This window comes from Aedes aegypti, chromosome 3 (genome assembly GCF_002204515.2).
Source record: "Aedes aegypti strain LVP_AGWG chromosome 3, AaegL5.0 Primary Assembly, whole genome shotgun sequence".
Classification (NCBI taxonomy): domain Eukaryota; kingdom Metazoa; phylum Arthropoda; class Insecta; order Diptera; family Culicidae; genus Aedes; species Aedes aegypti.
Genome location: NC_035109.1, coordinates 402,395,751 through 402,423,670, shown reverse-complemented (window position 1 = coordinate 402,423,670; position 27,920 = coordinate 402,395,751). Strand labels below are relative to the sequence as shown.

General features: G+C 37.3%; 1 protein-coding gene across 16 annotated transcripts in view; it reads right to left on the bottom strand.

Moving 5' to 3' along the window:
• LOC5564135 (hemicentin-1) overlaps nt 1-27,920 on the bottom strand; it is a 409,831-nt gene that overhangs the window by 90,494 nt on the left and 291,417 nt on the right. For all 16 annotated transcript variants that reach the window (XM_021855423.1, XM_021855424.1, XM_021855425.1 and 13 more), the window contains 4 exons: nt 27,419-27,495; nt 27,029-27,127; nt 6,686-6,845; nt 5,642-5,932 (listed from right to left, as the gene is read on the bottom strand). In XM_021855423.1, the coding sequence (XP_021711115.1) occupies nt 5,642-5,932; nt 6,686-6,845; nt 27,029-27,127; nt 27,419-27,495 (627 nt within the window). The remainder of the gene's footprint in view (nt 1-5,641; nt 5,933-6,685; nt 6,846-27,028; nt 27,128-27,418; nt 27,496-27,920) is intronic.

Below are 27,920 nucleotides of genomic sequence, written 5' to 3'. Positions count from 1 at the left end.
ACACTTTTTAAGATGTTCAAACTAGTTGAGCACAAACACTGCATAGACATATCAAAACCATATGATCAGATGGAAGCTAAGGCTTGGGGGATTCGATTGGAAAATAACACAGAAAGATTGTAGAATTATTGTCAATTACAGAAGCTTGGAAATAATGTTAACCGATAGCACACTAGTGCACTTCAAAACAACAAACTAATATAAAAATCAAACGAAATAACTGAAAGGAGTCAAATGTTTTGTGTTAGATCCTAGCCAGACGGTGAGTAGAAAAACGGTACACACGATCTTTACTGTAGTTCCAGTATTGAGAAATGCTTGATGGTCCGAATTAGAACAGGGTCCGAATTGGGCCAGCTTCCCCTATAACTCCGATTTATTTGGCATCAAAACTTATTGAACTTCTTCTGTAAGCGCAATCATAAAAAATAAACTCAATGCGTGAAAATTGTCAATTTAATTCGAGTCACAACTAGCTCAAGTAATTTGTGAATTTCATTTAAAAAAACATAAGTACAATCCGCTTGGAAAGCTGGTTGAAAATTAGGTATAGTCAACTCTCCCTAACTTGATTATGAACGGACTATGGTGTATGGGAAACATCGAGATAAAGATCACATTTTTTTAAAACTTTGGAGCTTTTTGTTATATCGACAAACTACTACTACTTTGCATGAAAATATCGGGTTAAACAGCTGAACTTGTATGGGGCCCTTAAATAGACAACAACGAGTCTCAGGACATCTGTTTGGAGAAGCATGAACTTAGATATAGGGGTCACAGTACACTATATTGAAGGGACTGCGCATTCTATAGAGCTGGTGAACAAAAACATAGCATATCGGGTAAGAGAAAGTTGACTGTATTGTTCTAAGCACTCGTAAATGTTTTTTTATATCGTATTGCCAAAATATTTTAGATACAGTCTGACTGTGATATTGATGGAGATGCTTTTCAAGTAGCTGATTTATTGATTCCTTTAGTTTTTGGTGATCTACCGTATTTCTTTTTTTTTCGAAGCATTTTTCTTGATTGAACCAGAAACAAAGGCACCATTGATCAATACTACAACTTCTGTGATTTTCTACCAAGTCGAAAAGACTTTCACGAGGCGGAGCTTATGAAATAGAATGAGTACATGTTGAAAATCAAGAGGTCCATATTGAACCATATCAAAAGGTCCGGATTGTACCAACACACATTTTGTGATTTTCGAACTAGTTGAGCACAGACAGTGCATAGACTTATCAAAATCATATAATCAGATGAATGCTTAGCCTCAGAGGATTCCATTACAAAAAAAAACACAAAAAGATTGGATAATATTTGTCGCTTAAAGAAGCTTGAAAATAATTCTAACAGACGGTACACTATAGCACTTCAAAACAACAAACTAATATAATAATCAAACGAAATTACTGCAAGGCGTAAGATTGGTAGGAAAACGGTACAAACGATTTTTACAGTAGCGCTAGTATTGATAAATGCTTGACGGTCCGAATTAGAACAGGGTCCGAATTGGACCAGGTTCCCCTAGTTATTTTCTTCTGCTCGGGCTGTGATGCTTGTTTTGTGTATTTCTATTATGTAGAAAAATACGTTGAGCATACAATAAAGCATAGAGGTGAGCAATGTATAGCCACCTACGATTTGTACAGTCGTTAATGCTATGCTATGCTATGCTAAACGTTAAAATATGAGCAAAGTGAGTTCAAATCACGCCTAGGTTCAATTTATTTTCTTTACGGTTTGAAAAATTTAACATTTAAAAAAAATCGAAAATTGATTGATGGATACCTATCCTGATGCTCAGAAATTTTACCCTGGCCAGTCATCGATACGGCATATAATAAGATAGGACTTCAACGATTCCTAAAATAATTATGTCAACCTTTAATCCAAGAGTAACTCCTGAATTGCTGCAGGCATTTCTAAAATATTTGTTCAGACTATTTCACAAAAGAATCGGCAATTTCAACAGAAAATTGTACGGAATTTCTGAACAGAGCTCTTTAAGATTTGTTTTAAGTTTATTTTTCTCTGGTTATGTATTCTAGCAAATGTAAATTTGAAAAATACAAGCGAGTGTTGTGCTAACATTTGTTGCAAAGATTTCTCCGTAAAACTAAAGATTGCTTCAGTAGTTTTTCATGGATTCCTCTTAGTAATTTTCTACACGATCCACTAATGAAACGTTTGAACGTTTTTTTTCACAACCGGTATCTTCGTATATTTTCTCTTGAATTCATGTAAGAATTACTCTAGAGATTGTTTCAGGGGTCAGTCAATGTTTATTCCAGGAGTCAATTAAAATTGTATCAAGGATTTCTTCTACATATTATCTATTCTTGTTTCTTAGGATATCTCAAAGTATTTCCATAGACATTACTAGTACTTTTTCTGTGACTCTGTTCCAGTATTCTATAAGGTACAATTTCTTTTGAGATTCTCGATAAAATATTAAGAATTTATTCAATATTCTTTTTTATGGATATCTTTAGGGAAAATTTTAATTTTTTTCAATGTATTTTAGAATTCATTTAAGGACTCTTTGAAGATTAACACCAATTACTACTGCAATAATTAAGAATTTCTTTTGGATTGCCGAAAGCTTTTGAGCATGCCGTTAAGCATAATTTAAGACTATTTTGAAAAGCCATCCGGAATATTTTTCAGGAATTTCTTATAAAAATACTTCAGAAACCCTTTCAGCAACACCTCCAAAGATTTATCCAGGATTTTTTTTCTTAAAATATCCTATGCAGAAATATATGAAATCCAAGAAACAAAACAGTACAGGCTAGAATAAAATACACAAAGGTGTATTTTGATACAAAATGGTCAAGTTGAAAGACCTGTATCTCTGCTCCTAACAAACCGTTTGATCTTATATTTGAACTAAATGTTGAAAATAATCACAAAATAAATAAATTCTATGCAAGAACTATAAAGTTATTAACAACTGCTTGTTTTGATAAAAAAGGGAAAAACTTTGATTGTTGAAAACGAACAATTTAGGATGAATATTATATTCTACAAAGTTTGAAGTTTCGTCGATATCAACAAAATCGCAGAAGCATACCTTCTTCTTAGTATACACATTTCAAAAGTATTTAAATTTGAAAACTTGAGCATATTTCCCAAAAAAAGATTTTTTTTTAAACTTCAAATCTTTTGAAAATAATTCAGTTAATTTCACAGAGATCAAAATGCAAGTTATTTTTGAAACGCAGTCCAAATTTAAGTTCAATCGGGATGCTTTTAACTGCTATACATGGAGACCTATAACTCCACTGTTCTGTATGAAAAGCGGCATTTGTGTGCTCTTTTCTCGCCAGTATTGTATCTTATGAAATTTTCTGATATTCTAAGTAATTATTTTTTGATAATGTCTTTAGAGATATTCATACATTCAAACACAAAAATGCATTCAATAAAGATCAGTAAAACTCTGAACTTTTTTCTAATATATCCTTGGAAGAATTTTTCATTTCAATATTATGAGATATTTTTATGTGATGCCTTAATCTTTGAATAATCCCAGAAGGGATGTTTGGAAAAATAGTCAGGAAACATTCATAAGCGAATTCCAATTATCTGAAGAATTCTGCAAACTTTTTTGAAGGAAAAATACTGGAGAAAACTTTGACAAAATTATTCTAGGGAATCTCTACTGAAGCAATGCTTGATGATGCTCTCAGTGGAATTCTTGGTTTGGTGTATATTCTGCATCAATTTTAGAAATGAAATGGAATTTCTGATAGAATGACTCAAAGAGTTTTTGAATAAGTTCTAAAAAGTTTCACTGAACAAACTTTTTTATAAGTCACAAGTCATACTTCATCGAGGATTTCTAAAGAAAATTTTAAGAAGATTGATTTGTGGAGGGACCGGTGAAGGATTTTAAAGAGTCATTTAAGGTTAAATCCGGAGAGAGTGATCAGAATCAATTTTGAAAAAAATGCTTGAGGGACATCTATAGGAAAAAAAAAACTTAACAAAAAATGTTTACAAGGAATTAAAGGAAAAAAATCTTGAAGTGATTCTTTAAAAAATATAATCTATGAAGAGTAGTTATGTTATTTCCGATCAAGTGAATTTATATTTAGATATTTGGATATTTGAAAGAAAGTAGCTTATCATTCTTAGTTGATATATTTAACAAATGTTTTCAATTGGCATATTTTCCTGACAAATGGAAAAATGCTAAGGTTGTTCCAATTTCAAAACCAGACAAAAATCCTACAGAAGCTACTAGCTATCGTCCTATCAGTTTGCTCTCCTCCATCATTAAACTTTTTGAAAAGGTCATTTTAAACAGAATGATGGCCCAGATCAACGAAAATTTAATTTTAGCCAATGAACAGTTCGGATTCCGCCATGCACATTCGATCACTCATCAATTTTTACGTGTAACAAATTTAATTCGTTCCAACAAATCTGAAAGCTATTCTTCTGGTCTTGCTCTTTTAGACATGAAAAGGCATTCGACAGTGTTTGACATGAAGGTTTTATTGTAAAATTTAAGAACTTTAATTTTCCAACATACATTGTTAGAATAATTCAAAGTTATCTGTCAAATCGTACACTTCAGGTTAATTTTCAGAACTCCAGGTCTAAAAACTTCCAGTAAGAGCTGGTGGTCCTCAAGGCAGCATTCTGGGACCAATATTATGCAATATTTTCACATCTGACTTACTTGTTTTACCTCAAGGATATCAAAAATCTTTGTTTGCGGATGACACAGGCCTCTCCGCCAAAGGACGAAATTTGCGTGTCATCTGTAGTCGATTGCACTTAAGTTTGGATGCTTTTTCTACGTATTTGCAAAAATGTACGATTTCTCCTAATGCTTCGAAAACTCAACTAATAGTATTCCCACATAAACCAAAATCACTTTATTTAAAACCTCCATGTTGACAGGCTGTCACGATGAGAGGAGTTCCAATAAATTGTTGAGATGAAGTTTAGTGTCTAGCGATCATAATAAATGCAAATTTAACTTTCAAAAATCACATTAAAGGCATTCAAGCCAAATGTAATAAGTATATAAAATTTATGTACCCCCTTATTAATGGAAAATCGAAACTTTGTCTTAAGAACTAGCTTTTGATCTTCAAACAAATTTTCAGGCTAGCTATGTTGTATGCTGTACCAGTATGGACTAGCTGTTGTAATACCAGGAAGAAAGCTCTGCAGAGGATTCAAAATAAAATTTTGAAAACGATCCTGAAGCTCCCTTCCTAGTATAGTGCTAATGAGATACATAGAACAACCAATGTTGAAACATTGGAACAAATGTCGAATAAAATTATTTATTATTGTAGACTAAAATCGACAACATCATAGTGAACGCATAGTACTATTTAAAATCAAGCTATCTGTTGCTTTTACCATTGAGATATAAATGTAGGTATCACACAATAACGCACAGAGCAAGAACGATACGGCTGCATTCAATAAATGCCAAAATAGCACTTCGTGCTTCACGCGCTCAGCACAGGCAATAAACCTGCCCGTTCGAAGTACGATTTATGAAATGTCGTCATAAATACGGTTGACATGCAGCGAAGCTCCCACCAAATACCTGCATAAATATTATCACGGGATGAAAATGGTACAAAGTACAGGTTATACATACACAACACATCAACATTGATTTCGTTGTCGGACAGGTCCTTCCCGATGGAGTTCGCCAGTTCGCATTTGTACGCTCCGATGTCACCCCGGGTCGAGTTCTTGATGATGAGTCCGATGTTCTCCGGATTACCCCCGTCGTGCCGCCTGCTGTCCAGTTTGATCTCCTGATCGTTTCGGAACCACTTGACACTTTCGAGCGAAGCCGGATTTGCCTCGTAGTCGCACTTGAGGAGAAAATCCTGCGTTTCGTTGACTGTGATATTCTCCGCTCCGACCCGGACCACCGGTGGATCTGTGCGAAGGGCCATTGAGCAGCATGACGAGCAGTCGGGGGTTCGATGTCCAGTTTAGCGCGAAAGACAAATGAGACAGATACGGCAATACAGAAAACAAGTAGATGGGAGTGTCGCGGTGCTTCTTTTATCGTTATTTTCAATCAAAAAATAATCGTCAAAATTTTTAACGCAGATTTTTTTATATAACTGTGTCAATCTCTGAATCGATTAATCCGTATAGGCCTGAGTGGAAAAAAACTTAAACTAAATTCCTGTGACCGTAGTTATTCTGTTGAGTCACTGGATCAGGTCTGGTAAAAATTGGCTATTTTTTGGGACATGCCAAGTTTTCTTTGTCCAGAGATTTAGTATAACTATATTAACAAATTGGCGTTAAAAGTTTAGACGGCTATTTTATATTTTTATTGCTTGATAATAACGGTAAATAAATCACCGTGCGTGCGAGAGGATGAGTAAAACAAATGTACACGCCGAATTTGGGTTAGCATTTTCATTGGGGCTCAGGGACCGCCATAATCCACCGCGGGCATAAATCATGTCATCGCGTGGGGCAATTTAATGCCAAGCCCGCAGGGTGGGCTATGTGCGGTGAGCATGAATGATGGGGACTTTGAGAAGGGATGCGCACGGTTTGGGGGTGTTCAAGATCTCAACAGTTGACATTTCAGTCAACTCCAAATTTTGAACACCCCCTTCGCTCGTACAAGTCGTCGGGAAAGTTTCCACCAATCTGAACTCTGGATACTCACACATGACCTCGAGGGTGAGAGTGTCGTGCAGTGGGCGGTCTCCATCCTGGCGCATCACAATGTTGTCCGCCTCGCAGCGTATCGATGCACCGTTTTCGAAGCGGGTTGCGGTGAAAATCATCTGACTGATGGTCTCGAATGTGCCGTCGTTCTGTAGATACTGCAAAAAAGCAAAAAAGAGCGAACGAGAAAAGCACCGAAGAAGAAATATTGCGGTTAGCTTATTTCCACGGCTTGTCGTTTTTTTCGGAAGGGTATGAGTCTGGGATATTCCACTGGGGCAGTCAGTCAGAGAGTCAGTCAGACGGTTCGGTCGATTTGTTGGGATTGTCCCAACAACGACCGAACTAGTCGCCTCAATGGGCGTAGCCAGGAGGGGAAGAGCGTTGCTCTCTGCCAACTTAAAAACATTCGAAGGTTTAATCAACAGTCCACAATGGATCCTGCGATAAATCTGCCTAAAATCTTTTGTAAAACTTAAGAGCATCTTTTCTCAAGTTCCAGCTCAAAATGCATTTTCAGATAAACTATTCATAATTAAAATGAAACTTTGCACATGTGCTAGTTGTTATCACGCTCAATGGTAAGAGTGATGTAGATGTGGTTGTGAAACTTAGAGAAAGACAACTCAAAACTTAACTCAAAAACACCCAGAATCTGGGATTTTTTTTTTCAAATTGGACAATATTTCCGATTGTGCTACTTTTACCCGAATGTCGTTTCCCCGAATGTCGGTTCCCCGAACGCCAGTTTCCCCAAATTGCATTTCTCAAAATCGTTGATTTCGCTTCATTGATACGAAAATTCAGAACCGAAGATATTTTTCATCAAAATTTTTCTATATTTCCTATAATACTTGCTGAAAAAGGTCTTATCAAAGTATTTTCATGATTTGTTAGTACAGTCTCCCTTACTTTTTTTCTTGTTATAGAGTTAGGGAACCATAGCAAAAGTTGGTTTTCATTGCTAGCTCAATGGTCCCTTGGATCACATTTGCACTTGTTTTGTAGTCTTTTTTATAACTGTAACTAAAAAACGGTGCATTTGATTGAAATAGTGTCTAAAAAGAAGATTTAACAACAAGTACCATAAAAAATAAAGAAAATAAATCATAGTGAATCTGCGTTGGATTACATAAAAAGCTGATTTTCTCAATGTTTGGCAGTATATCCCAGGATGGCCGAAATCTTAAAAATATATTTCACCTCTTTTTTAATTATTGGTGATTTCCAAAAACAGGTTGATATAGGACATTGGCGCGGTAAATGGTTGGGCATGGCGTACCATTGGTACCTCGCGTACCTGCAGGAATAAAATAGACCCCTTTGTGCGGTCCTTAGCCTCTTGCCCAGCAACTCCTATCCCTACCTCCTCGTGGTACTGGCCGGGGTACGAGTAACCTTGGGGAAGATCGGGTAACCAACCCCCGGTGGGAGCTTTGGTCGTATGCTGACAGGGAAGGGGGTTTTGCTTTTGCTTTTGCCTTTGCAAACCTGGAGCGTCTGTACTCCACGTTAGGAGCGGCTCACAACAGCGTCTGTTCCCCATGTCAGGGGCGGCTGATCATCGTCCGAGTGCCAGAGAAGGACTCTAAGCTAAACTGCGCACTATGGCCCTCCGAACATTTAGGGGGAATGGTCCTCCGGAAATCTAGGGGGTTGGTGTCAGGCCCTGCAATGACCCTGCAACCGTAAAAACACATCAGCACAGGAACGTCAACGAGAGAATACGGACCGGAACAATCGGCAAAGACCACAGCGACGAAAATGGACTAGCGATTGGAAACTCGGTACGTGGAACTGCAAATCTCTCAACTTCATTGGAAGTACTCGCATACTCTCCGATGTACTGGAGACCCGCGGTTTCGACATCGTAGCGCTGCAGGAGGTGTGCTGGACAGGAGCATTGGTGCGAACGTTTAGAGGTACCGTAAAACGGGGTAACTTTGATAGTTTTTTCGAAGAAAACTTCAATATTTTTGCATGCTGTTTCAAAGATTTACAATTTATATTTTTAAAACAAGTACTGACATCCCAGCTATCGATTACACTTGATAGATTGCCACAAGATTTATTCTGAATGGATAGATAATTTTTCATATAATTGAAAGTCGGTTTTCTGTTTTGGGGTAACTTTGATAATAGAGTATAAATCGAACAAGATTGAATGAATCACGGAACATTTATAGGGCATTGCATACCTCTAGGCGTTTAACGCTATATGGCAATTTCTGATTTAGATTACAAAAATGGTTCCAGTTTGTAAAAATGGTTTTCGCTAAGAGATTTGAGACCGAATTCATGTTCTACTATAACTAGGCTGTCATGGGTAAGTGACGAACTCATTATGACTTTATCAAATAGTGGTCGTAAAACAGATTGTTTGTAAGCGTTTCAAAAATGCTAAAATCTTGTAAATTTTTAATATTCGCATAAAAATCCTCAAATGCACTCGATTTCAACGAAAATAGCTTTGACATGAAGTGTCATACTAATAGTTTTTACTTTTGCATTCATTTTCCTTAACTGATTGACAGAAACTTCGATATTTCGTTTACTATGTTGGGGGTCTTGCACTATCAAAGTTACCCGCATTATCAAAGTTACCCCGTTTTACGGTAATCATACCATCTACCAGAGCTGCGGCAACACACGCGAGCTGGGAACAGCTTTCATAGTGATGGGTGATATGCAAAGGCGCGTGATCGGGTGGTGGCCGATCAATGAACGAATGTGCAATGTGAAGAATCAAAGGCCGATTCTTCAACTTCAGCATAATCAACGTGCATAGCCCACACTCCGGAAGCACTGATGATGACAAGGACGCATTTTACGCGCAGCTCGAACGCGAGTACGACCGCTGCCCAAGCCACGACGTCAAGATCATCATAGGAGATTTGAACGCTCAGGTTGGCCAGGAGGAGGAGTTCAGACCAACGATTGGAAAGTTCAGCGCCCACCGGCTGACGAACGAGAACGGCCAACGACTGATAGATTTTGCCGCCTCCAAGAACATGGCCATTCGTAGCACCTGTTTCCAGCACAGCCTCCCGTATCGGTACACCTGGAGATCACCTCAGCAGACAGAATCGCAAATCGACCACGTTTTGATCGATGGACGGCACTTCTCCGACATAACCGACGTCAGAACCTATCGTGGCGCCAACATTGACTCCGACCACTACCTGGTGATGGTGAAACTGCGCCCAAAACTATCCGTCATCAACAATGTACGGTACCGACGCCCGCCCCGGTACAATCTCGAGCGGCTGAAACAACCGGATGTCGCCAATGCGTACGCGCAGCATCTTGAGGCAGCGTTGCCGGATAAGGGCGAGCTCAATAGGGCCCCTCTTGAGGACTGCTGGAGGACAGTCAAAGCAGCCATTAACGACGCTGCCGAAAGCGTTGTCGGATATGTGGAACGGAGCTCAAGAAACGATTGGTTCGACGAGGAGTGCCAGGAGGTTTTAGAGGAGAAGAATGCAGCGCGGGCTGCAATGCTGCAGCATGGTACGCGGCAAAACGTGGAACGATACAGACTGAAGTGGAAACAGCAAACCCGCCTATTCCGGGACAAAAAGCGCCGCCTGGAAGAGGTGGAATGCCAAGAGATGGAGTTGCTGTACCGTTCTCAAGAAACGCGAAAGTTCTATCAGAAGCTCAACACATCCCGCAAAGGCTTCGTGCCGCGAGCTGAGATGTGCCGGGATAAGGATGGGAGCATCTTGACGGACGGACGCGAGGTGATCGAAAGGTGGAAGCAGCACTACGATGAACACCTGAATGGCGCAGAGAACACAGGCACAGAAGGTCAGGACAGCGAAAGCGATGGCTACGTCAGCACAGCAGACAGCGGAAACCAACCAGCTCCCACGATGGGGGAAGATAAGGATGCCATTCAACAGCACAAGAACAACAAAGCCGCTGGCAAGGATGGTATCGGAGCCGAACTCATCAAGATGGGCCCGGACAGGTTGGCCGCTTGTCTGCATCGGCTGATAGTCAGAATCTGGGAAACGGAACAGCTACCGGAGGAGTGGAAGCAAGGCGTTATATGCCCTATCTACAAAAAGGGCGACAAACTGGAGTGTGAAAATTATCGTGCAATCACCATCCTAAACGCCGCCTACAAAGTGCTATCCCAGATTCTCTTCTGTCGTCTATCACCTATAGCAAACGAGTTCGTGGGAAGTTATCAAGCAGGTTTCATCGACGGCCGCTCGACAACGGACCAGATCTTTTCCGTGCGGCAAATCCTCCAGAAATGCCGTGAGTACCAGGTCCCTACGCACCATTTGTTCATCGATTTCAAGGCGGCATACGATAGTATCGACCGCATAGAGCTATGGAAAATCATGGACGAGAACAGCTTTCCCGGGAAGCTCACAAGATTGATCAGAGCAACGATGGACGGTGTGCAAAACTGCGTGAAGATCTCGGGCAAACACTCCAGTTCGTTTGAGTCTCGGCGGGGACTACGACAGGGCGACGGACTTTCGTGCCTGTTGTTCAATATTGCGCTTGAAGGTGTCATGCGGAGAGCCGGACTTAACAGTCGAGGCACGATTTTCACGAGATCCGGACAATTTGTTTGCTTCGCGGACGACATGGATATTATTGGGAGAAAATTTGAAACGGTGTCAGATTTGTTCACCCGCCTGAAACGCGAAGCAACAAGAGTCGGGCTAATGGTGAATGCGTCGAAAACAAAGTACATGCTGGTTGGCGGAACTGAGCGCGACAGGACCCGCCTAGGAAGCAGTGTTACGATAGACGGAGATACCTTCGAGGTGGTGGACGAGTTCGTCTACCTCGGATCCTTGTTGACGGCAACAATGTTAATCGGGAAATACGAAGGCGCATCATGAGGCTCCAGAAGAAACTGCGGTCAAGAAAGATTTACCCCCGCACCAAATGCACGATGTACAAAACGCTCATAAGACCGGTAGTACTCTATGGGCATGAGGCGTGGACTATGCTCGAGGAGGACTTGCAAGCTCTTGGGGTTTTCGAACGCCGAGTGCTAAGGACAATCTTCGGCGGCGTGCAGGAGAACAGCGTGTGGCGGCGAAGGATGAACCACGAGCTCGCTCAACTCTACGGCGAACCCAGTATCGTGAAGGTAGCTAAAGCTGGAAGGATACGCTGGGCAGGGCATGTTGCAAGAATGCCGGACAACAACCCTGTAAAGATGGTGTTCGCCACGAGTCCGGTCGGAACAAGAAGGCGTGGGGCGCAGCGAGCTAGGTGGATTGACCAGGTACACCAGGACCTGGAGAGCGTGGGTCACAGTCGAGGATGGAGAGAAGCGGCCATGAACCGAGGGAATTGGCGAAATATTGTTGGCGAGGCTTTATCAAGATAATTGATGTAAAGCCAAATAAGTAAGTAAGATCACTGATAGACAGCGTGGTTCCAATCGTGACGTTGATAGTGAAGTGGTGCTAGGTGGTGAAAATTTTGAAGTAGTGGAGGAATTTGTGTATCTTGGTACTTTAGTGGCTTGCGATAATGATGTTACCCGCGAGGTGAAAAGGCGTCTTGCAGCTGCGAATAGGGCTTTTTACGGGCTCCGTAACCAGCTTAAGTCCCGTAGCCTGCAGACGAAAACAAAATTCGCGCTATATAAGACTCTTATCCTTCCGGTTGCTCTATACGGCCATGAATCCTGGACGTTGAAAAAGGTCGACCGGAAAGCGTTTGGAGTTTTTGAGCGTAAAGTACTGCGAACAATACTCGGCGGTAAACAAGAAAATGGAATCTGGCGGCGGCGCATGAATCATAAGTTGTACCACGTTGGCTTTTTGCAGTTGAAGAGGACTTAAGGGCACTTAACGTTCAGAGCAACTGGAAGCGATTGGCTCAGGACCGAACCCAGTGGAGAAGAATTATCCATTCGGCGTAGATTCAACGTAGCGGATTGTAGCCCATCAAGTATCAAGTAAGTAAGAGTAAGGCAACTATAGCAAAAGTTGGTTTTCATTGCTAGCTCAATGGTCCCTTGGATTTGCACTTGTTTTGTAGTCTTTTTCATAACTATAACTAAAAAACAGAGCATTTGATTGAAATAGTGTCTAAGAAGAAGATTTAACAACATTTACCATAAAAATTAAAGAAAATAAATCATAGTGAATCTGCTTTGGATTACATAAAAGCTGATTTTCTCAATGTTTGGCAGTGTATCCCAGGATGGCCGAAAGCTTAACAATATATATTACCACTTTTTTAATTTTTGGTGATTTGCAAAACAGGTTGATATAGGACATTATTGATATCTAAATATCAAATCTAGATTCTACGTAATTTTTTTTTCAATTTGGTTAAAATGATTTTTTTTCCAACGTGCTCAACTTATGCAAATTTTAATATTCGTGTTTGCTCCACACCACTTATTCGATCCTAGATCAAAAATATTCCAAAGTTTGAGCTCATTTGGATGAAAACTAAGACTGCACAAGCCCTTTGTGGTTTGTATGATAATTAGTATGGAAAAAGCAAGCAATTAAATCAATCGGTTGTTGTGTTTGCTCATGTGCTCTAGAGGGCCGAGCTACGCCGAAACTGTTAAAAAAATTCGTCAGCTACAGATTTGCGGAAGACCGTTTTTAAGTATTTAAGTCTCAATAATTAGGTATTGATTAATGTCCAATCGGATATTCTTCAACAGTGCTAATTTATCTTTTGAACAGGCAAAATTGCTACATTTTGCAACACCTCAGCTGACAATAGTAATAATAGTTGGCTTGAATTACGCGAAACTCTCGTGACACTCCTCACTTCAATAGTTAAAAACGCGTATCTCATCAATTAGCCTAATAAAGGTGTGTGCATTTTCTAAATCAGTAGTTTCATAACATGTTTGTAAGACAAGAAATGCAGCACGTCATTAACATTTTGGCCCATTTTAAATGCTACTCGAGGTGAACAAGTTTATATTGTGATTCTTTTATTTTTAGCCTCATTTCAACCATCCAGTATGATTAAGGATTTTAGATTTCTGCTGGAGAAAAATTATAAAACATTCGGAGCATATGGTATTGAAATATCTACTTTTAGTATTATCTAACATTATCTTATCGTCTTTTTTCCTTAGGTTTTGTTCTAGATCACTTATGTCATTTCTCACCAACTTGTGATCTCAAAATAATTCCAGACAAGTTTAGTTCTAAACTATTAATTTCAATTAGAGTTTTGGTATATGGTATGGTAAAGTACTAAATTCTGTTTTTCATACGGAACTGGTGGCGATGGGAATTGGTTCGACATCCAAGCTGACGGTTGCTGCAACTGTGGACGACCTATTTTGTCGGTCGAAGGAGACGTTTATCGGTAAGAATAGAACGGTTTGGAAGTGGAGGAAGCGCAAGAGCAGAAAAAGCACCAATTCGAGGAGTAAAACAGTTCTGCGCCTTCCGGCATGGCGTTGACCAAGAATCGCGATCGGAGCAAAGAAGTTTGCTATGATTCGTCCAAGGTCAGTCGGATCTGAACGTGCGCTCGTTGAATGCTAGCTTGCCGGGAACCTTAGAAAGAAACCAGCTCGACAAGCGGAGGCCAAACTAACGATTGGTGAGGATCAAAATGAAGCAAATGTTTTAGGATGTTAACGAAAGGGCTGGTAGCAGGTCTCTATTTTCAATGTAAGATCTATAAGGTATCTTTTTTAATCAAAATATGTTAAGTCTTTATTTTTGTTTTATTCTTGTATAGGCTGACCATAAGCCAACCAGATAAAAAAGGGACAAATAAAAAACAAAAACGGGACAATTTTAAAAGGCATAGATTATGCGATTGTGCTACTTTTCCCCGAATTCCAGTTCCCCGAATGACCCGTTCCCTTGTAAAGCAATGCAGCTCAAAAAAGTGCAATAACAGTCTTCACCCGAGCAGATGAAAAAAGCTAAATAATAGCAAATTTTGATATGGAGATATTAACCCGAAAGATATAAGAGATAAAAGATCCGTAAATAATATCTAAAATTTACTCCTGGAATACTATTAGCATATCATATTTAACTTTTATAAAATCAAACCAATATCAGCGAGCTATTCCTTAGATCTTCCAACGTCAAATTTAGCTACGACTCAGAAGTTCCAGGAATAAAATTTTGATATTATCTTCAGATCTTTATCTCTTATGTCAATCAGTTCAATATCTCAATTTAATGGTCAAAACTTTGCTTTTGCTCGGGTTGTAGGATAGTGTTGAATTATAAAGATCGATAAGCTACCAAAGAAGGAGATATTCGATCATTCTCGACTAAATACATATTGTTCACCACCTTGAAATGACAATTATGAGTGTTAGAACTTTTCGGAGAACTGAGCTATTTTAGAGGGTCCCGTAGCCTCGAGGTTACGCTTTCGCTTCGCAAGCGGAAGGTCATGGGTTCGATTCCCAATCCCCCCACACAAAAACTCCGTCCAGCCACCAGAAGACGCCGCACGAAGGACCGTGTATTGGGGAAGAACATATCCATCCTTCGTCAGTATCGGATGGTGACTGATAACGACATTCGGGAAACCGCCATTCGAGGGTAAGTAGCAGAACCAGATTATGCAATCCCAAGCTACATGTCTGTATGATTCAATAAAAATCACTTAAGAACCTTGAAGCTCATTCTTTGATTTTCGAGAAGCAGCGTTTTTTTTAAATTTCCTAACGTAACGATTGTAACGATTTTTACACTTTTCAATTTTTCAAATTCAAACGTAAAATTTTCTAATATTTCATTACTTCATTGAAATATCCACTTTTTATACAGTTAACCCAATTAATTGCGTATCAGAAGTAAACACATAGTTGTTCTTTTTTCATTTTAGGCATTATATGAATAATTATCTTATGAAGATCCGTATTTTGGAAATCCACCAAAATTTGGCATAAATATGAGTAAAGAAACGCAAAAAGTTAAGCAGAAGCATGCACAGATCAAGTTAAACTCTGTTTGAGAAACTAATAATTGCTTGGAAAATAGATGAGGAAGACAATATTTCTTTAAACTGTTTGTTATGTTGTTATTTTTATTTTTTTACTAGTGTTGAACATTATGTGCCAATTCTTCATTTCCTAAAATACGGGACAATTCAAGCATTTTCCATAAAACGACGTGACAGTTCGTCGAGGGGATGAAAACGGTACTGTCCCGTTAAATACGGTACGTATGGTCAGCCTATTCTTGTAGTAAATCCTGGTGCACAATTCTAGAAGTTCCAGAGAATCTTTAAGAGACTTACACAATTATTTTCCAGAAATGTATCTGCCTCCTTCAGAGGTTTCTTCGGGACATTCTTTAAGGAGGTCCTACAGGTATCTCTCTAGAATTTTCTATAGAGATTTCCTACGAAATCTTATAGAATTCAATCCTAAAATTTCTTCAGACGTTTAGTTAAGGAATAATAAGAGGAATAAGTCCAAAATTTATTCCAGGAATTGTTTTGAAAACTTTTCCAGATACTATTTCAGAATTTCCTCTAGATATTTTCCATCAATTCTTCCTCCAATTTCTACGGGAGTTTCTCTAACAGATTTTCTAGAGCTTTCCATAGTTCTTATAAGAAAATCCTGTGAGTTTCGTTCTACATCTTTTGAAGAAAATCATTAAATTTTCCCTGGAAATCCTATAAGAATTCATCAAGTTTCTGCGATGATTTTCCTATTTCTTCTTTCAGTCAAATCCTATTTATGGTTTCACACCAGCATTTCGATAATCATACAAAATAGCTTTCGATGTTTTTTTTTCTGAGAAATTCTTTCAGAAAATCCTACAGAATTTTATAAAGGGATTCATTTTTTTTTCAAAAAAATATTTTTTCGATAAATATCTTAGCAATTTATCTAGAAAATCAACCATGACTCCTTCAGGCATAAGGAAGTTCTACCAAGAGTTCATCAGGATTTTATACAGAAATTTCATCAGAGATTACAGTGAGATCACTGAAAAAAACAGTTGAATTCATAAAGATGTCTTGAACGAAAATCTTAGACAAAATACTGACGAAATTTATAGAAAACCACTTCATGAACTCCTGGAAGACTTCTTGAAAAATTTTGGAAAAAAGATGTTGCTCCATTGCTTTCCTTCAAAACTATCTCATGTATATATTCCTCGAGAGATTAATTTATTGCTTGCGTCAGAAATAGTAAAATAGAACATTAAGAAAAATTACAAACAATACTTCTAAACATTTCTTCAGAAATTCGTCGAAAGTTTTTTATAATATTCTGTTCCAAAAATTTTATATAGATCCCATCAAAGATATGTTCAATCATTTGTCAAGGGATTTTTCTCGGGATAGCACTATTGATCTTTACGGGATTCTTTCTGTATCTTAATTAAAAACTCTTTAAGTAAGAGTTTTTTCTAGAAATTATTCCAAAGTTTTCTTCATAAGCTTCTCTATGTTTTTATCTAACAATTTGCGTTCAGGAAAACATTTTTTTCTACAATTTTGAAAAATTCCACCTTGGATTTCCATATGAATAATGGTCGATTAGGCCATTTTTTCATTTAGAAAACGTTTGGATTCTTTGTGTCTGGAAAAGTTTTCTAAAGTTCGAAGCTATTTCTGAAAAAGTGTCTAACTATAACTTGTTAAATAATTCTGAGATGTCCCAATAAAAATTGTACTCTGCAAAGATAGGATACATAATCATTACCATTTTTTTTAAATTTCTTGTGAAATTAAATTGTTTGAATTGATTAAGTAGAATTTCTATAAATTTGCTGAAGAAGAAATTCAGGAGCACCTGAATCTATGGTAGAATTTTTGAAGTGTTTGGATGGAATTTCTTAAGTCTATTGTCATACAAATTTCTTGAGAGACGTTGTAAGGGTATATATGACTAAGTTCTGCCAGATTTTATGGTGAAGCAGTTTTTTTTGTTGCTATTAGGAATTTCTTAAGAATACTCACTTTAAAACTTGTACTTTTAAACTATCGAAAATATTTGTAGCGAATTCTCGAAGTATTCCATCAAGTATTCTTTAATGGATAATATTTATATACCTATTATGCTGCAATTACATGATTCCTAACGCATGACACAAAATAATAATGTAAACTCAACTACCCGCATGAAATTTGTATATTGTTACTTATTGTTAATCACAATATTTTTTCAAACAAATAAATATTTTTTAAATTTTTGGATTTTTCATAGGGACATTTTAAATGCTGCCTGTAATAATTGTGTTTGATAAAATAACTTTTAAAAATTAAAGTCTTAATTTAAAAAAATCATTTCTTGGGCAGCATAGACCCTACTTTTGTGTTTTGTTGGAACTTAACTAGTAATATATGTTTTCATCGATATCTTTGATGTGGTGAGTTGAAGTACATTGCATGTGGAATATGAATTTTTGCTTGAAATTTGATTCGGCTTCGCTAGATAATATTTGACAAAATGTAAAATTTCTAAAAAAACGCTTGTTGTTATTTCCACATAAAATTATTTTATTAAATCATAGCTTTTTGGGTATTTTCAATTTAAATAAAAGTATATCATATCAAGTTTTATTATGTCAATTATCTATACTGTTGGATTGACAACATCAATTTCAAGTTTTTACATGTTTTAACGGATTGACAAAAAATTGGTTTTAATCCTTTTAAAAATCGACCACAGCTGAAATTGGATTTTTTGTTTATTTTCAAATTTCATAAACCTAAGTTAATAGGTTTATAATTATTTTTATAATTGGAAATTCTAAAGGACTGCAAATATAATTTTGAAGGGATTTCCAGAGCAGTTTTCGAAGGAAATTTCGAAGGAAATTCCGAAAAAAATCGAAGGAAATTTAAAGAAATTCAGTTAGAAAATCTAAAAGAAATCCCCAAATGAAATTCCGAATGAAATTTAAGTAAACGAAAAGCCTATGTTAATTTCAAAGGAAATTTCGAATGAAATTCCAGACAAAATTCAAAAGAAAATTCAGAAGTAAATTTCAATGGAAGTTCTGATGGAAATTCCTAAAGGAATTCTGAAAAAAACTGAAGAGAATTCCAACGGAAATTCCTATGTTATTTTCAAAGGAAACTCCTAAAGAAAAATACGAAGGAGATTCCGAACGAAATTCCAAACAAAATTAAAGTTCCTTATGAAATTCCTAAGGAAAATTGGAAATTCCCAAGAAAATTTCAATAGGAATTTTAAAGGAAATTCTGAAGAAAATTCCAGGGGAAACCCCAAAGAAAATTCCAGGAGCATTTCCGTAGGAAATTCAGCAGGAATCTAAAAAAAATCCGAAAAATTATTTAAAGCCATTTTGAAGAAAATTCCTAAGGTAATTTCAATGGAAATTCTAAAGAAAATTCCGAAGAAATTACACAAAGAATTTTGAAGGGAATTCCAAAGAAAATTCCGAAGAAAATACCAAAGCAATTTTCGAAGGAAATTTCGAAGGTGATTCCAAGAAATTCAGATGGAAATTCTGAGGATTTCCAAACATAATTCCGAAGAAACATTCGTAGAAAATTCCGAACGAAATTACAAAGGAATTTCCGAACGAACTTTCAAAATAAATTCCTTTGTTGATTTCAAAGGAAATTTCGAATGAAATTCCAGAGGAAATTTCAAAGGAAATTCAGAAGCAAAATTCAAGGGAAATTCCGAAAGAAATTCCAAAGAAAATTTCACTTGAAAAACCAAAAGAAAATTTAAATGGAAATTCTAAAGGAATTTCAAGAAGAAATTCCGAAGAAAATTACAGAGGAAATTGTGAAGTAAATTCCAGGAGAAACTGCAGGAGGAAATTCAAAAGGAAGTTCAGAAGGTTTTCAAAGGAAATTCCGAATGAAATCTCAAACAAAATTCCGAAAACAAATTTAAAGGCAATTCCGAAGAAATTTCAAAAGGAATTTCGAAGGAAATTCTGCAAGGAATACCAAAGAAAATTCTAAATGTAATACCGAAATTTCAATGAAAATTCTAAAGGAAATTCCAAAGAAAATTCCTAAGGAAATTCGATTGGAAAATCCAAAAGAAAATTTCAATGGGAATTCCAAAGGGAATTCCAAAAGGATTTCCAGGGGAAAATCCGAAGTAAATTGCAGGGGAAACTGCAGAAGGAAATTGAAAAGGAAGTTTAGTAGGTAATTTCAAAAGAAATTCCGAAAAATAATTTAAAGGCAAGAAAATTTCAATGGAAATTCCTAAGAAATCACAAAAAGAATTCTGAAGGGAATTCCAAAGAAAATTCCGAAAGAAATACAAAAGCAAATTTCGAAGGAATTTCCTAAGAAATTTTCAAAAGTAATTCCCAGAATTACCGATGGAAATTTTTAAAGAAATCCACAATCGAAATTCCGAAGAAAATTTAGAATTTAGAAACTAGTTTCTGAACAAAATCATGAAATAATTCCTAGATTAATTATTTGAAGTAGTCTGAGAAGTTATATCTGGCGTACTTCCTAAAGTTAACTTCAACAATTTTTTTGGCTGAAATTCTAAAGAGATCGCAAAACATATGAAATAAACTCTCAACAAATATCTCAAAGATAATTTTGAACAAAAATAAATTAAATGGAGAAAATACTGAATGAATTCTTGAAAAACTTGGCACTCCCTTGAGAAATATCTGACATATTTTGGTAGATTTGCTGAAGAAATAATCGATGCAATCTTTTAAGTTAATTATGACATGTTCCTCGAAAAAAAATCTGAATTTATTTTTTGTAGGTAACGAGACTGTATGATCAAGTCCAGCAAAAATCGCTATATGAACTCCTGAAGAAAATGTTCGGAGTAATATCAGAAGGAATTTTGGAAGAATACCTATATTTATATCTAATGGAATACCTAAAGAAAATCATGAAAAATTCTTGTCGTGATTCACGAGAAATTTCCAAAAATTGTTAGAAATATCATTAGAGAAATGTCTAATCGGATTGCTTAAAAAACAACCTTTAGAAAACTCTTCATCTCGTACTTAACTTTAATTTCTAGATTTTTGTTTAACCTGTTTTTAATTCCTGTTGTTTTTTCAGTCTCTTCTAGGGTCCTGTCCGGTCTTTGTTTGATATTTTTTTCAGAAACAGGATCTCTAAAGATTCTATTTTTAAGACACTCAGTCGCTACCAGCGCTGGATTTTCCAATTCTTCAACAGGAGGAACGTGACAAGTTGGCCGGTGTCGTGAGCACCAACTCCGAACGAAGGGTTCATCAACGACACTGGATCCGGCAACGACAAGCGGTAGAAGTGCAGAAACAGCAACAAAATGCTGCGCTTCAGAAGGGAATGTTGACTTCTGCGATGAACGCTAATGGAAGATCAAGCTGCGGAACTGCAGAAACTGCCTTCGTCTGCCCGGGTTGGATCCGCGGCCAGCATGCTCTCGCATATGAGTCAAATTAATGGAAGCAGAACTCCCGGCCACCAGGAGAACACCAACTTCAGTTCAATCAAAATCAACATCGGGCCGGGCGATTCCAAATGGTTTTTCACACCTGATACCTGAGGGACCACTGGGAGAAAATCAAGCGCTGTGCGAAACGACATCAACCACTTGCAAGGTGGTCAACGCTGGAGGATCTTCATGCGGAGAATATTCCTGGCCGGGTGAGCTTGTGTAGGTGCTGTTTGACCAATTATAGCATTCAATAATATAATCATTATTAATAAATAAAGTTGTTTTTGGGTAAATTTAGTATTGCTCTAATTTGTAATAAATGAAAAAACTCAATTTTAGAGCACGGGCGAAGTTAATCTCATTAATCTAGACACTGATGAATGCAAGCTAATCTTCGCGTCGATTTCATCAAAGTTATACTAGACCCGTTTTGTAGGGAGGTAAACGAGGCCTAGACCCAACCAGGTGGATAGTGAATTAGAATGGTATTTAAACTATTTAGTTTTGATTTTTCTCAGAGTGTATCGTAATCCGGGGTAACATTGATCAGCGGGGCAACATTGATCGCAATGACCCTCCTTGTAAAAAAATCAGTTCTACATTTATCGATGGACTATTTACAATGCATGTGAAGTTTGTAAGGATTCTTCCAAAATTCTCCCAATAAAAAAAAATTATGCATTCCCCCTCGAACTTGATAGGAAATTACATTCAAAATTAATTATATTAATTATGTTATTATATTAATTGATATTAAGTCAATAATACAATAAAAATACAATCGAATGTGTTTACAACGTGAATTTTGAACTTTTATATAGCAAGCTGTGTTACTTGGGGAGTTACAAATCCTCAAAGTTGAAGAATGTGGAAATATTGTCAAAAGAAGCCCCGTTTTAAGGTAATAATAAAGTTAATCTCAAATATCTAGCATTGATTTATTCAGGAATTATATTTTGATATCCCTAATTTTTTTTTTTTCAGAATTCCTCCAAATATTGCAGCAGAAATTCTTCCAAAGATGTACTAAAAATAACAGTATATTGAGAATTTAACACAATATTTCTTTAGGGCTTATGAATAATGAGAGACAACCCAGCCAAGGGCTGAAAGTCTTTTTTATTAAAGGCATTGATAAATAATAATGAAGGAATTATAATTTACATATGCATATCTCTAGGAGCACTGTTAAAAAAAAATCTGCCGAATTACAGAGAAGTTTTTCAAAAATAAAGATAAAAAATTGAATATCATTCTTGATATCATGAATTTATGCAAGGAATGTGTATTGAACAAATCTTGCCCTTATAGAGATACATGGTGCCCCGACAGATCGTTATTATGCAAAAAAATTGTCCATCAAATCTGAGCACAGGGCTCGATTCCTAGGGTCATTCTGCACCTCTGGACCAATTTTTAAAAAAATCCCTAGGAGGAATTTCGAGAAATATTGATTTGAAATTTTTGACTGAAAATTTCAATATTATCCATATTAAAATTTTGCAAAAGCAGTGAAAAAACCTACAAAAACGCTTAAAAAGTTGGCCAAACTGTTCTCAACTAGTATAACATTATTACAGTTGTTATAATTAGAAATATTTACAGCTTTCCCGGCATTCGCAATAGATGACCAGCTCACTGAAGTTTGTCTATTTTATTCGCTCAATAGTTTTCGCTCCTGTTCTCAAATGAATGTGCTAAGAGAGCCAAGAATAAGCGTTGTATACAGGGCAAATTAACAATGATGTTTCATTTAGGCAAGCTTGCACTAATCTTTGCTCTCTTTGCATTATTATTAAAAACTGCTTCAATTTTCGAAACAACATACTTTCAAGTTTTTTTTTTATTAACATACGTCTTAAATGTTTTATCGCTCTTCAACAACTTTAATTACTGCTCCATCAAGAACTGCCTCAGCACAAACACATCTGAACCTGTTTTTTTTCTCTATATGCGATCATATATGTTCAGATAGAGTAAATGGCATTACAAGCTTGGCTTAGTTGTACATCTTTAAAAAAGTAAAAACCTGCTTTACTGCACTGCGATCGATTCCAATAAAGTCATCGTCTGCAAAATTAAAGAGTATAATCAGGGCAGACAAGCGTCAGATTCGTCACCGACGAAATAGAAAAATAGTCATCCAGTATAATAACTCTGCACGGCAACGCAGGTCTACTCAAATCTGAGTTGTTTCAACGCAAAACCGTAGTTGCGCCCAATAACCCAAATTTGGCTAAATTTCCTAGGCCTGCATTAGGTACTTTGCCTTTGAAGCCATAAGAAGAATTTACTTCAATTTGGTTTGATTTAACGCAAAATTGATTTCATGCAACCCAAGCTTGAGAATAATGCATTTACCCAAATTTGGCTTATTAGGCCAAACTACCCCCATTGTTTTTGACAACATTGGTGGGGAAGAGAGAGAATACCGAGAGATTTTGGGTTGAGAGAATAATCGATATACTGAATTTTGGGTAAAGTCAACTCAAAAATTAGGTAATCTGTTTTTTTCCGTGTGGCAGGTCGTCATCTCGTCATCGACGAAAGAATGCACGACAACTTCAACCCAAAATCATCAACTAGCAAATCGAGAGGGATTCGCGATAAGGGCCTATCTGACAAATCAATAACAATGAGAAAATAACCAATGAAATTCTCATTTTTAATCCCAATGGGAGAATATATACTCAAACTTTAACTTTAACTCTCCACTTTAATACACATTTCATAAACCATCGCCCAATGTTATGAGCCTGTAATCGATATTATTTTCAGTGTCGCCTATTACTTTTGCGCCGTGTTTACATTCTGGTTTCAATTAAGCCCGCCATGTTGTGTTTTGTTTTTGTTTTATTTTTGCAAAACATACTCATAAACTGTCGAAGACACGATTCATATTTGTAGTCGGTTCGTATTTGTTCGTCATGACGCCGAGCCTGGATCTCTGCGGCAAATCGTCATCCGACGCTGGTTGAGTGACGATGACAACGCTTCTTTTAGTTTCGTTGCCGACTTTTTCCATTTGACGGCGACGATTGTCTACCCTGAATATAATCGACAAAACGCAATATTGAACAGTAAATTTGGAAACTCGGAAACTCATCTCTTTTCATTCCATGTATTTTACAAAAAAAAGCTTCTCGTCTTCAATCCTTACACTTGATTGTATTTGTCAGCTTAAACAGCTTTAAGTCTCATTTTGAAGTCTTTGAAATTACCTGCAACAACTAGATTCTAGACGACCTAGAAATCAATAAACAGATTGACGATGAAACCCGAAAAAAATAAACGAAGTAAATGGTTGCAGGTATAAGAGTGGTGATTTGTTTGAGGTTGTTAATGACTTTGTTAATCTTCGAACACTTGTGACTTGTGACATATGACAATCATGTTTCCCGTGTAGTTATAATCCTGTTGAGGCTGAGAATGTTAAACAGGATATTTTTAGGTAAAGTGCTGAGGGCAATACTCGGTGGAAAACTAGGTGTAAACATCAAGAGTAGTACCAGATGAACAAAGCAAATTAAATAAAAAATAAATACGGCAGACGTTGGTGGGCTGGTCACTTAGTGTGAAAGTTGTAAAATAAGCTGTTAATTAATAATATTCAGCATAGAATGTTTCACGTTTGTCGATAGTAATTTGAAATTTATTTCTTTGATTTCATTCTATTAAACGAAGCTTACTGGTTTACGCCATGTAAAAATATACTTAAGCCACTCTGGTAAGTTAAGCCAGTAGTAAATATTTGTAATTATAACAACGGTAAAAGTTATATAGTAGTTGCGAACAGTTTACCTAACTTTTTGAGCGTTTTTGTAGGTTTTTTCAATGCTATTGAAATTTTTAATATGGATTATATTGAATTTTTAAGTCAAAAACTTCAAATCGAGATTTTTTTAAAAATTGGCCCAGAGTTCAAGAATGACCTCAGGAATCGAGCCCTATGCTCAGATTTGATGCACAATTTTTTGGCATAATAACGGTCTGTCGGGGCACCGTGAGATAATAATAATAAGAATAACAAATCCTAAATATGTCCTTCATGAAATCTTTTCTAACTATTTTTAAAAGAAATTGCTGAAGAAACTCCTAAGGAACTCTTGAAAATAAAAGAATCTTTTAAATTAAACTCAAAGGAATGCTAAGAAGAGCTTCTTATAAAATTATCACTCTTAATGATCTTCAAAAGATTTCGGCAGAAAACTCATGAAGGAGTTTCTGTGATCTTTGAGTAATTCTTGATTCTTGAAGCAGTTGTTGGTGTTAATTCTGAAGGGTAGCATGAGGGGCCTTCCTTAGCCGAGTGGTTAGAGTCCGCGGCTACAAAGCAAAGCCATGCTGAAGGTGTAAGGCGGCATCCACAAATTACGTAACGCTTTAGGGGGAGGGGGGGAGTAGGCTCAAGCGTTACGGGTCATACAAAAATTTGAAAATTTTAAAACAAAAAGCGTTACGGAGGAGGGGGGGGGAGGTCAAAAATTTCCAATTTAGCGTTACGTAATAAATTGACGCTGCCCAATGGAAATTTCCTTGACTTCCCTGGGCATAGAGTATCATCGTACCTGTCACACGAGATACGAATGCGAAAATGGCAATTTTGGCAAAGAAAGCTCTCAGTTAATAACTGTGGAAGAGTTCATAAGAACACTAAGCTGAGAAACACGCTCTGTCCCAATGAGGACGTAATGCCAAGAAGAAGATGCATGAGTAGATCACCCTCCCCCTGACAAAAATCCTGGCTCTGCCCATGGTCGCCCCGTTACGGATTTCTGTTCAGCAGCGTGGTATCAATCAAAGTCAAATCAATTCCGAATTTAGCGGGTGTTACGGTGTGTAGCTAGATGTGCTCGGAACGGGATTCCCTTCAACAAACCGATGCGCGAAACAGGATCAATGTCGGGGATGTTGTCGAAAAAAAAAACGTCGGACAGACATTTGAAAAACGAACGAGCATGTTCAGCTTCGGTAGTTGGTTAGGGCCATCAGATATGATTAATTGATACTGGATCGGTTTATTTGCGCAAAGTAGCAAATTGGTGGATGGCAACCTTCAATTGATCGTCGGTTATATTTTAATTAGGTGATGAAGTTTGACAATTATCTTTCAATAAATTATGATGTCGATGAGGAAATCCATGAAGAAAAATAACATGAAATGCAATTAATTATTGGTAACCTTTCATGATTTTACTTAAGTTTTTAAGCAGTAAGTGTGTGAAATGTCAATGAAGTTAGTGTTCTTTATAGCACTTGCACAGTTCAAGAACCATAATCGATCACTACCATTCTATTTTCTAATGAATTAAGCAAATCAAATCAAATTCTTAGAGTCTGTAAACAACTTTAAGAAACCAAAAACTGAGGGTAACACTTCAAGAAGTCATCTTCTGGAAAACTCACAATGATACACTCACAATCGACAAATCTCAATTATAACACCGTTCCAGCCAATTCCGGCCCATAATCATTCGAAATAATGAGAACTCCTGCCATTCTGCTCAGAATCCCACGCAACCGCAACTACTGGAAACAATGAAATTTCATTAAATGTGCTTCGCCACCTCGACCACATTGCAACAATAAAAAGCCCAACTTTAAGCACCTGTTAAAGTCGTTTATGGCGATAATACCCTTCCGCCCAAAAAGCCCCAGCTGAAAAGTGAATGGTTCGTCTGTCATTATCATTGTACCATCGTCGAAGTTCTCGTCCTCATCGTCACTGTGAGAGTCGTTCTGTCGAGCCCCATCATATTTTCACGGTGTTTCTGAAACCGTTGTCAGTGATAAAAAAAAGAACTGCATCCACCACTCGAAAGAAGTGTGATACGAGGATTCTTTCTGTGGAACATCTTCAAATTCACGGAGAGTTTCCTTGGATACCATATCTCTCGAGTGATGGGTGCAGATTTTATTATCATTTTTTCCGTTGATGACGGTTTCAGACACACCGTGATTGGCACTTATGACTACCAGGCTACTTACCGTTTGTGTGCTGACGGAGGTGATTTCGTTCGTTTCGTCCGGTATCAGCCTGGTCGAGTTGTACCATGTCATGTTGGCCGCCGGCCTAGCGCCGCTCACCTACGGAACCGGAAGCAGGCCAAACGGCGGTAGACAGGAAACGGGAAGCGTCAAGTTGATGACGTTGAGTACACATGCAAACGCACACACCCACACAAACACACACGTACGGGGAAAGGTGTAAAAGTAAATTTAATTATTCAAATTTATTCAATTTACTTGCCCTTCGGCACGCAATCGTTAAAGGATGAAATGAGCGAAAAAGTGTCCAAGAAGACCCCCCTCCCCATCCCAAAAAGAGGATGGGGCAGAGGAAAAAGGACGTTTTACGGCTGAACGGTTTCCGCTTACCTGGCACTGTAGTAAAACTTTGGTACCCTGCACCGTGTGATGTTCGACACCCGATAAATTGATCTTTGTAGGTCTCACTGTGGAGTTGAAACAAGAGGAGAGTAAGCGGTTAGAAGAACAAACGTGAGAAGAGCTGTGCTGAAACAATTCTATAGCAAATACCAGAAAACTATTTACCCGAATGGCTTTAACACGAAAACTATTTATCCGATTGCGACAAAAATTCGGATATTCTTTATACTGTATGTTACGTCGCAACGTTTAAAAATGTGCAGATCCTATAAATCATGTTTACAATCATTGAAGTTTGATTGCTTACAATTACAGTTAATTTGTTGCTATGTTCGAATCAATATTTTTGTATTGGAGTTTTCATCAGAGATTTAACCTCATCTTCCGAAACAGAATTTTGTCACTTAACTAGATATCTTTCGGATAAATAGTTTTCGGGTATATGCAACATAGAATCGCTGAAACAGCAGCATCGCCTCGTTGTGGGCAG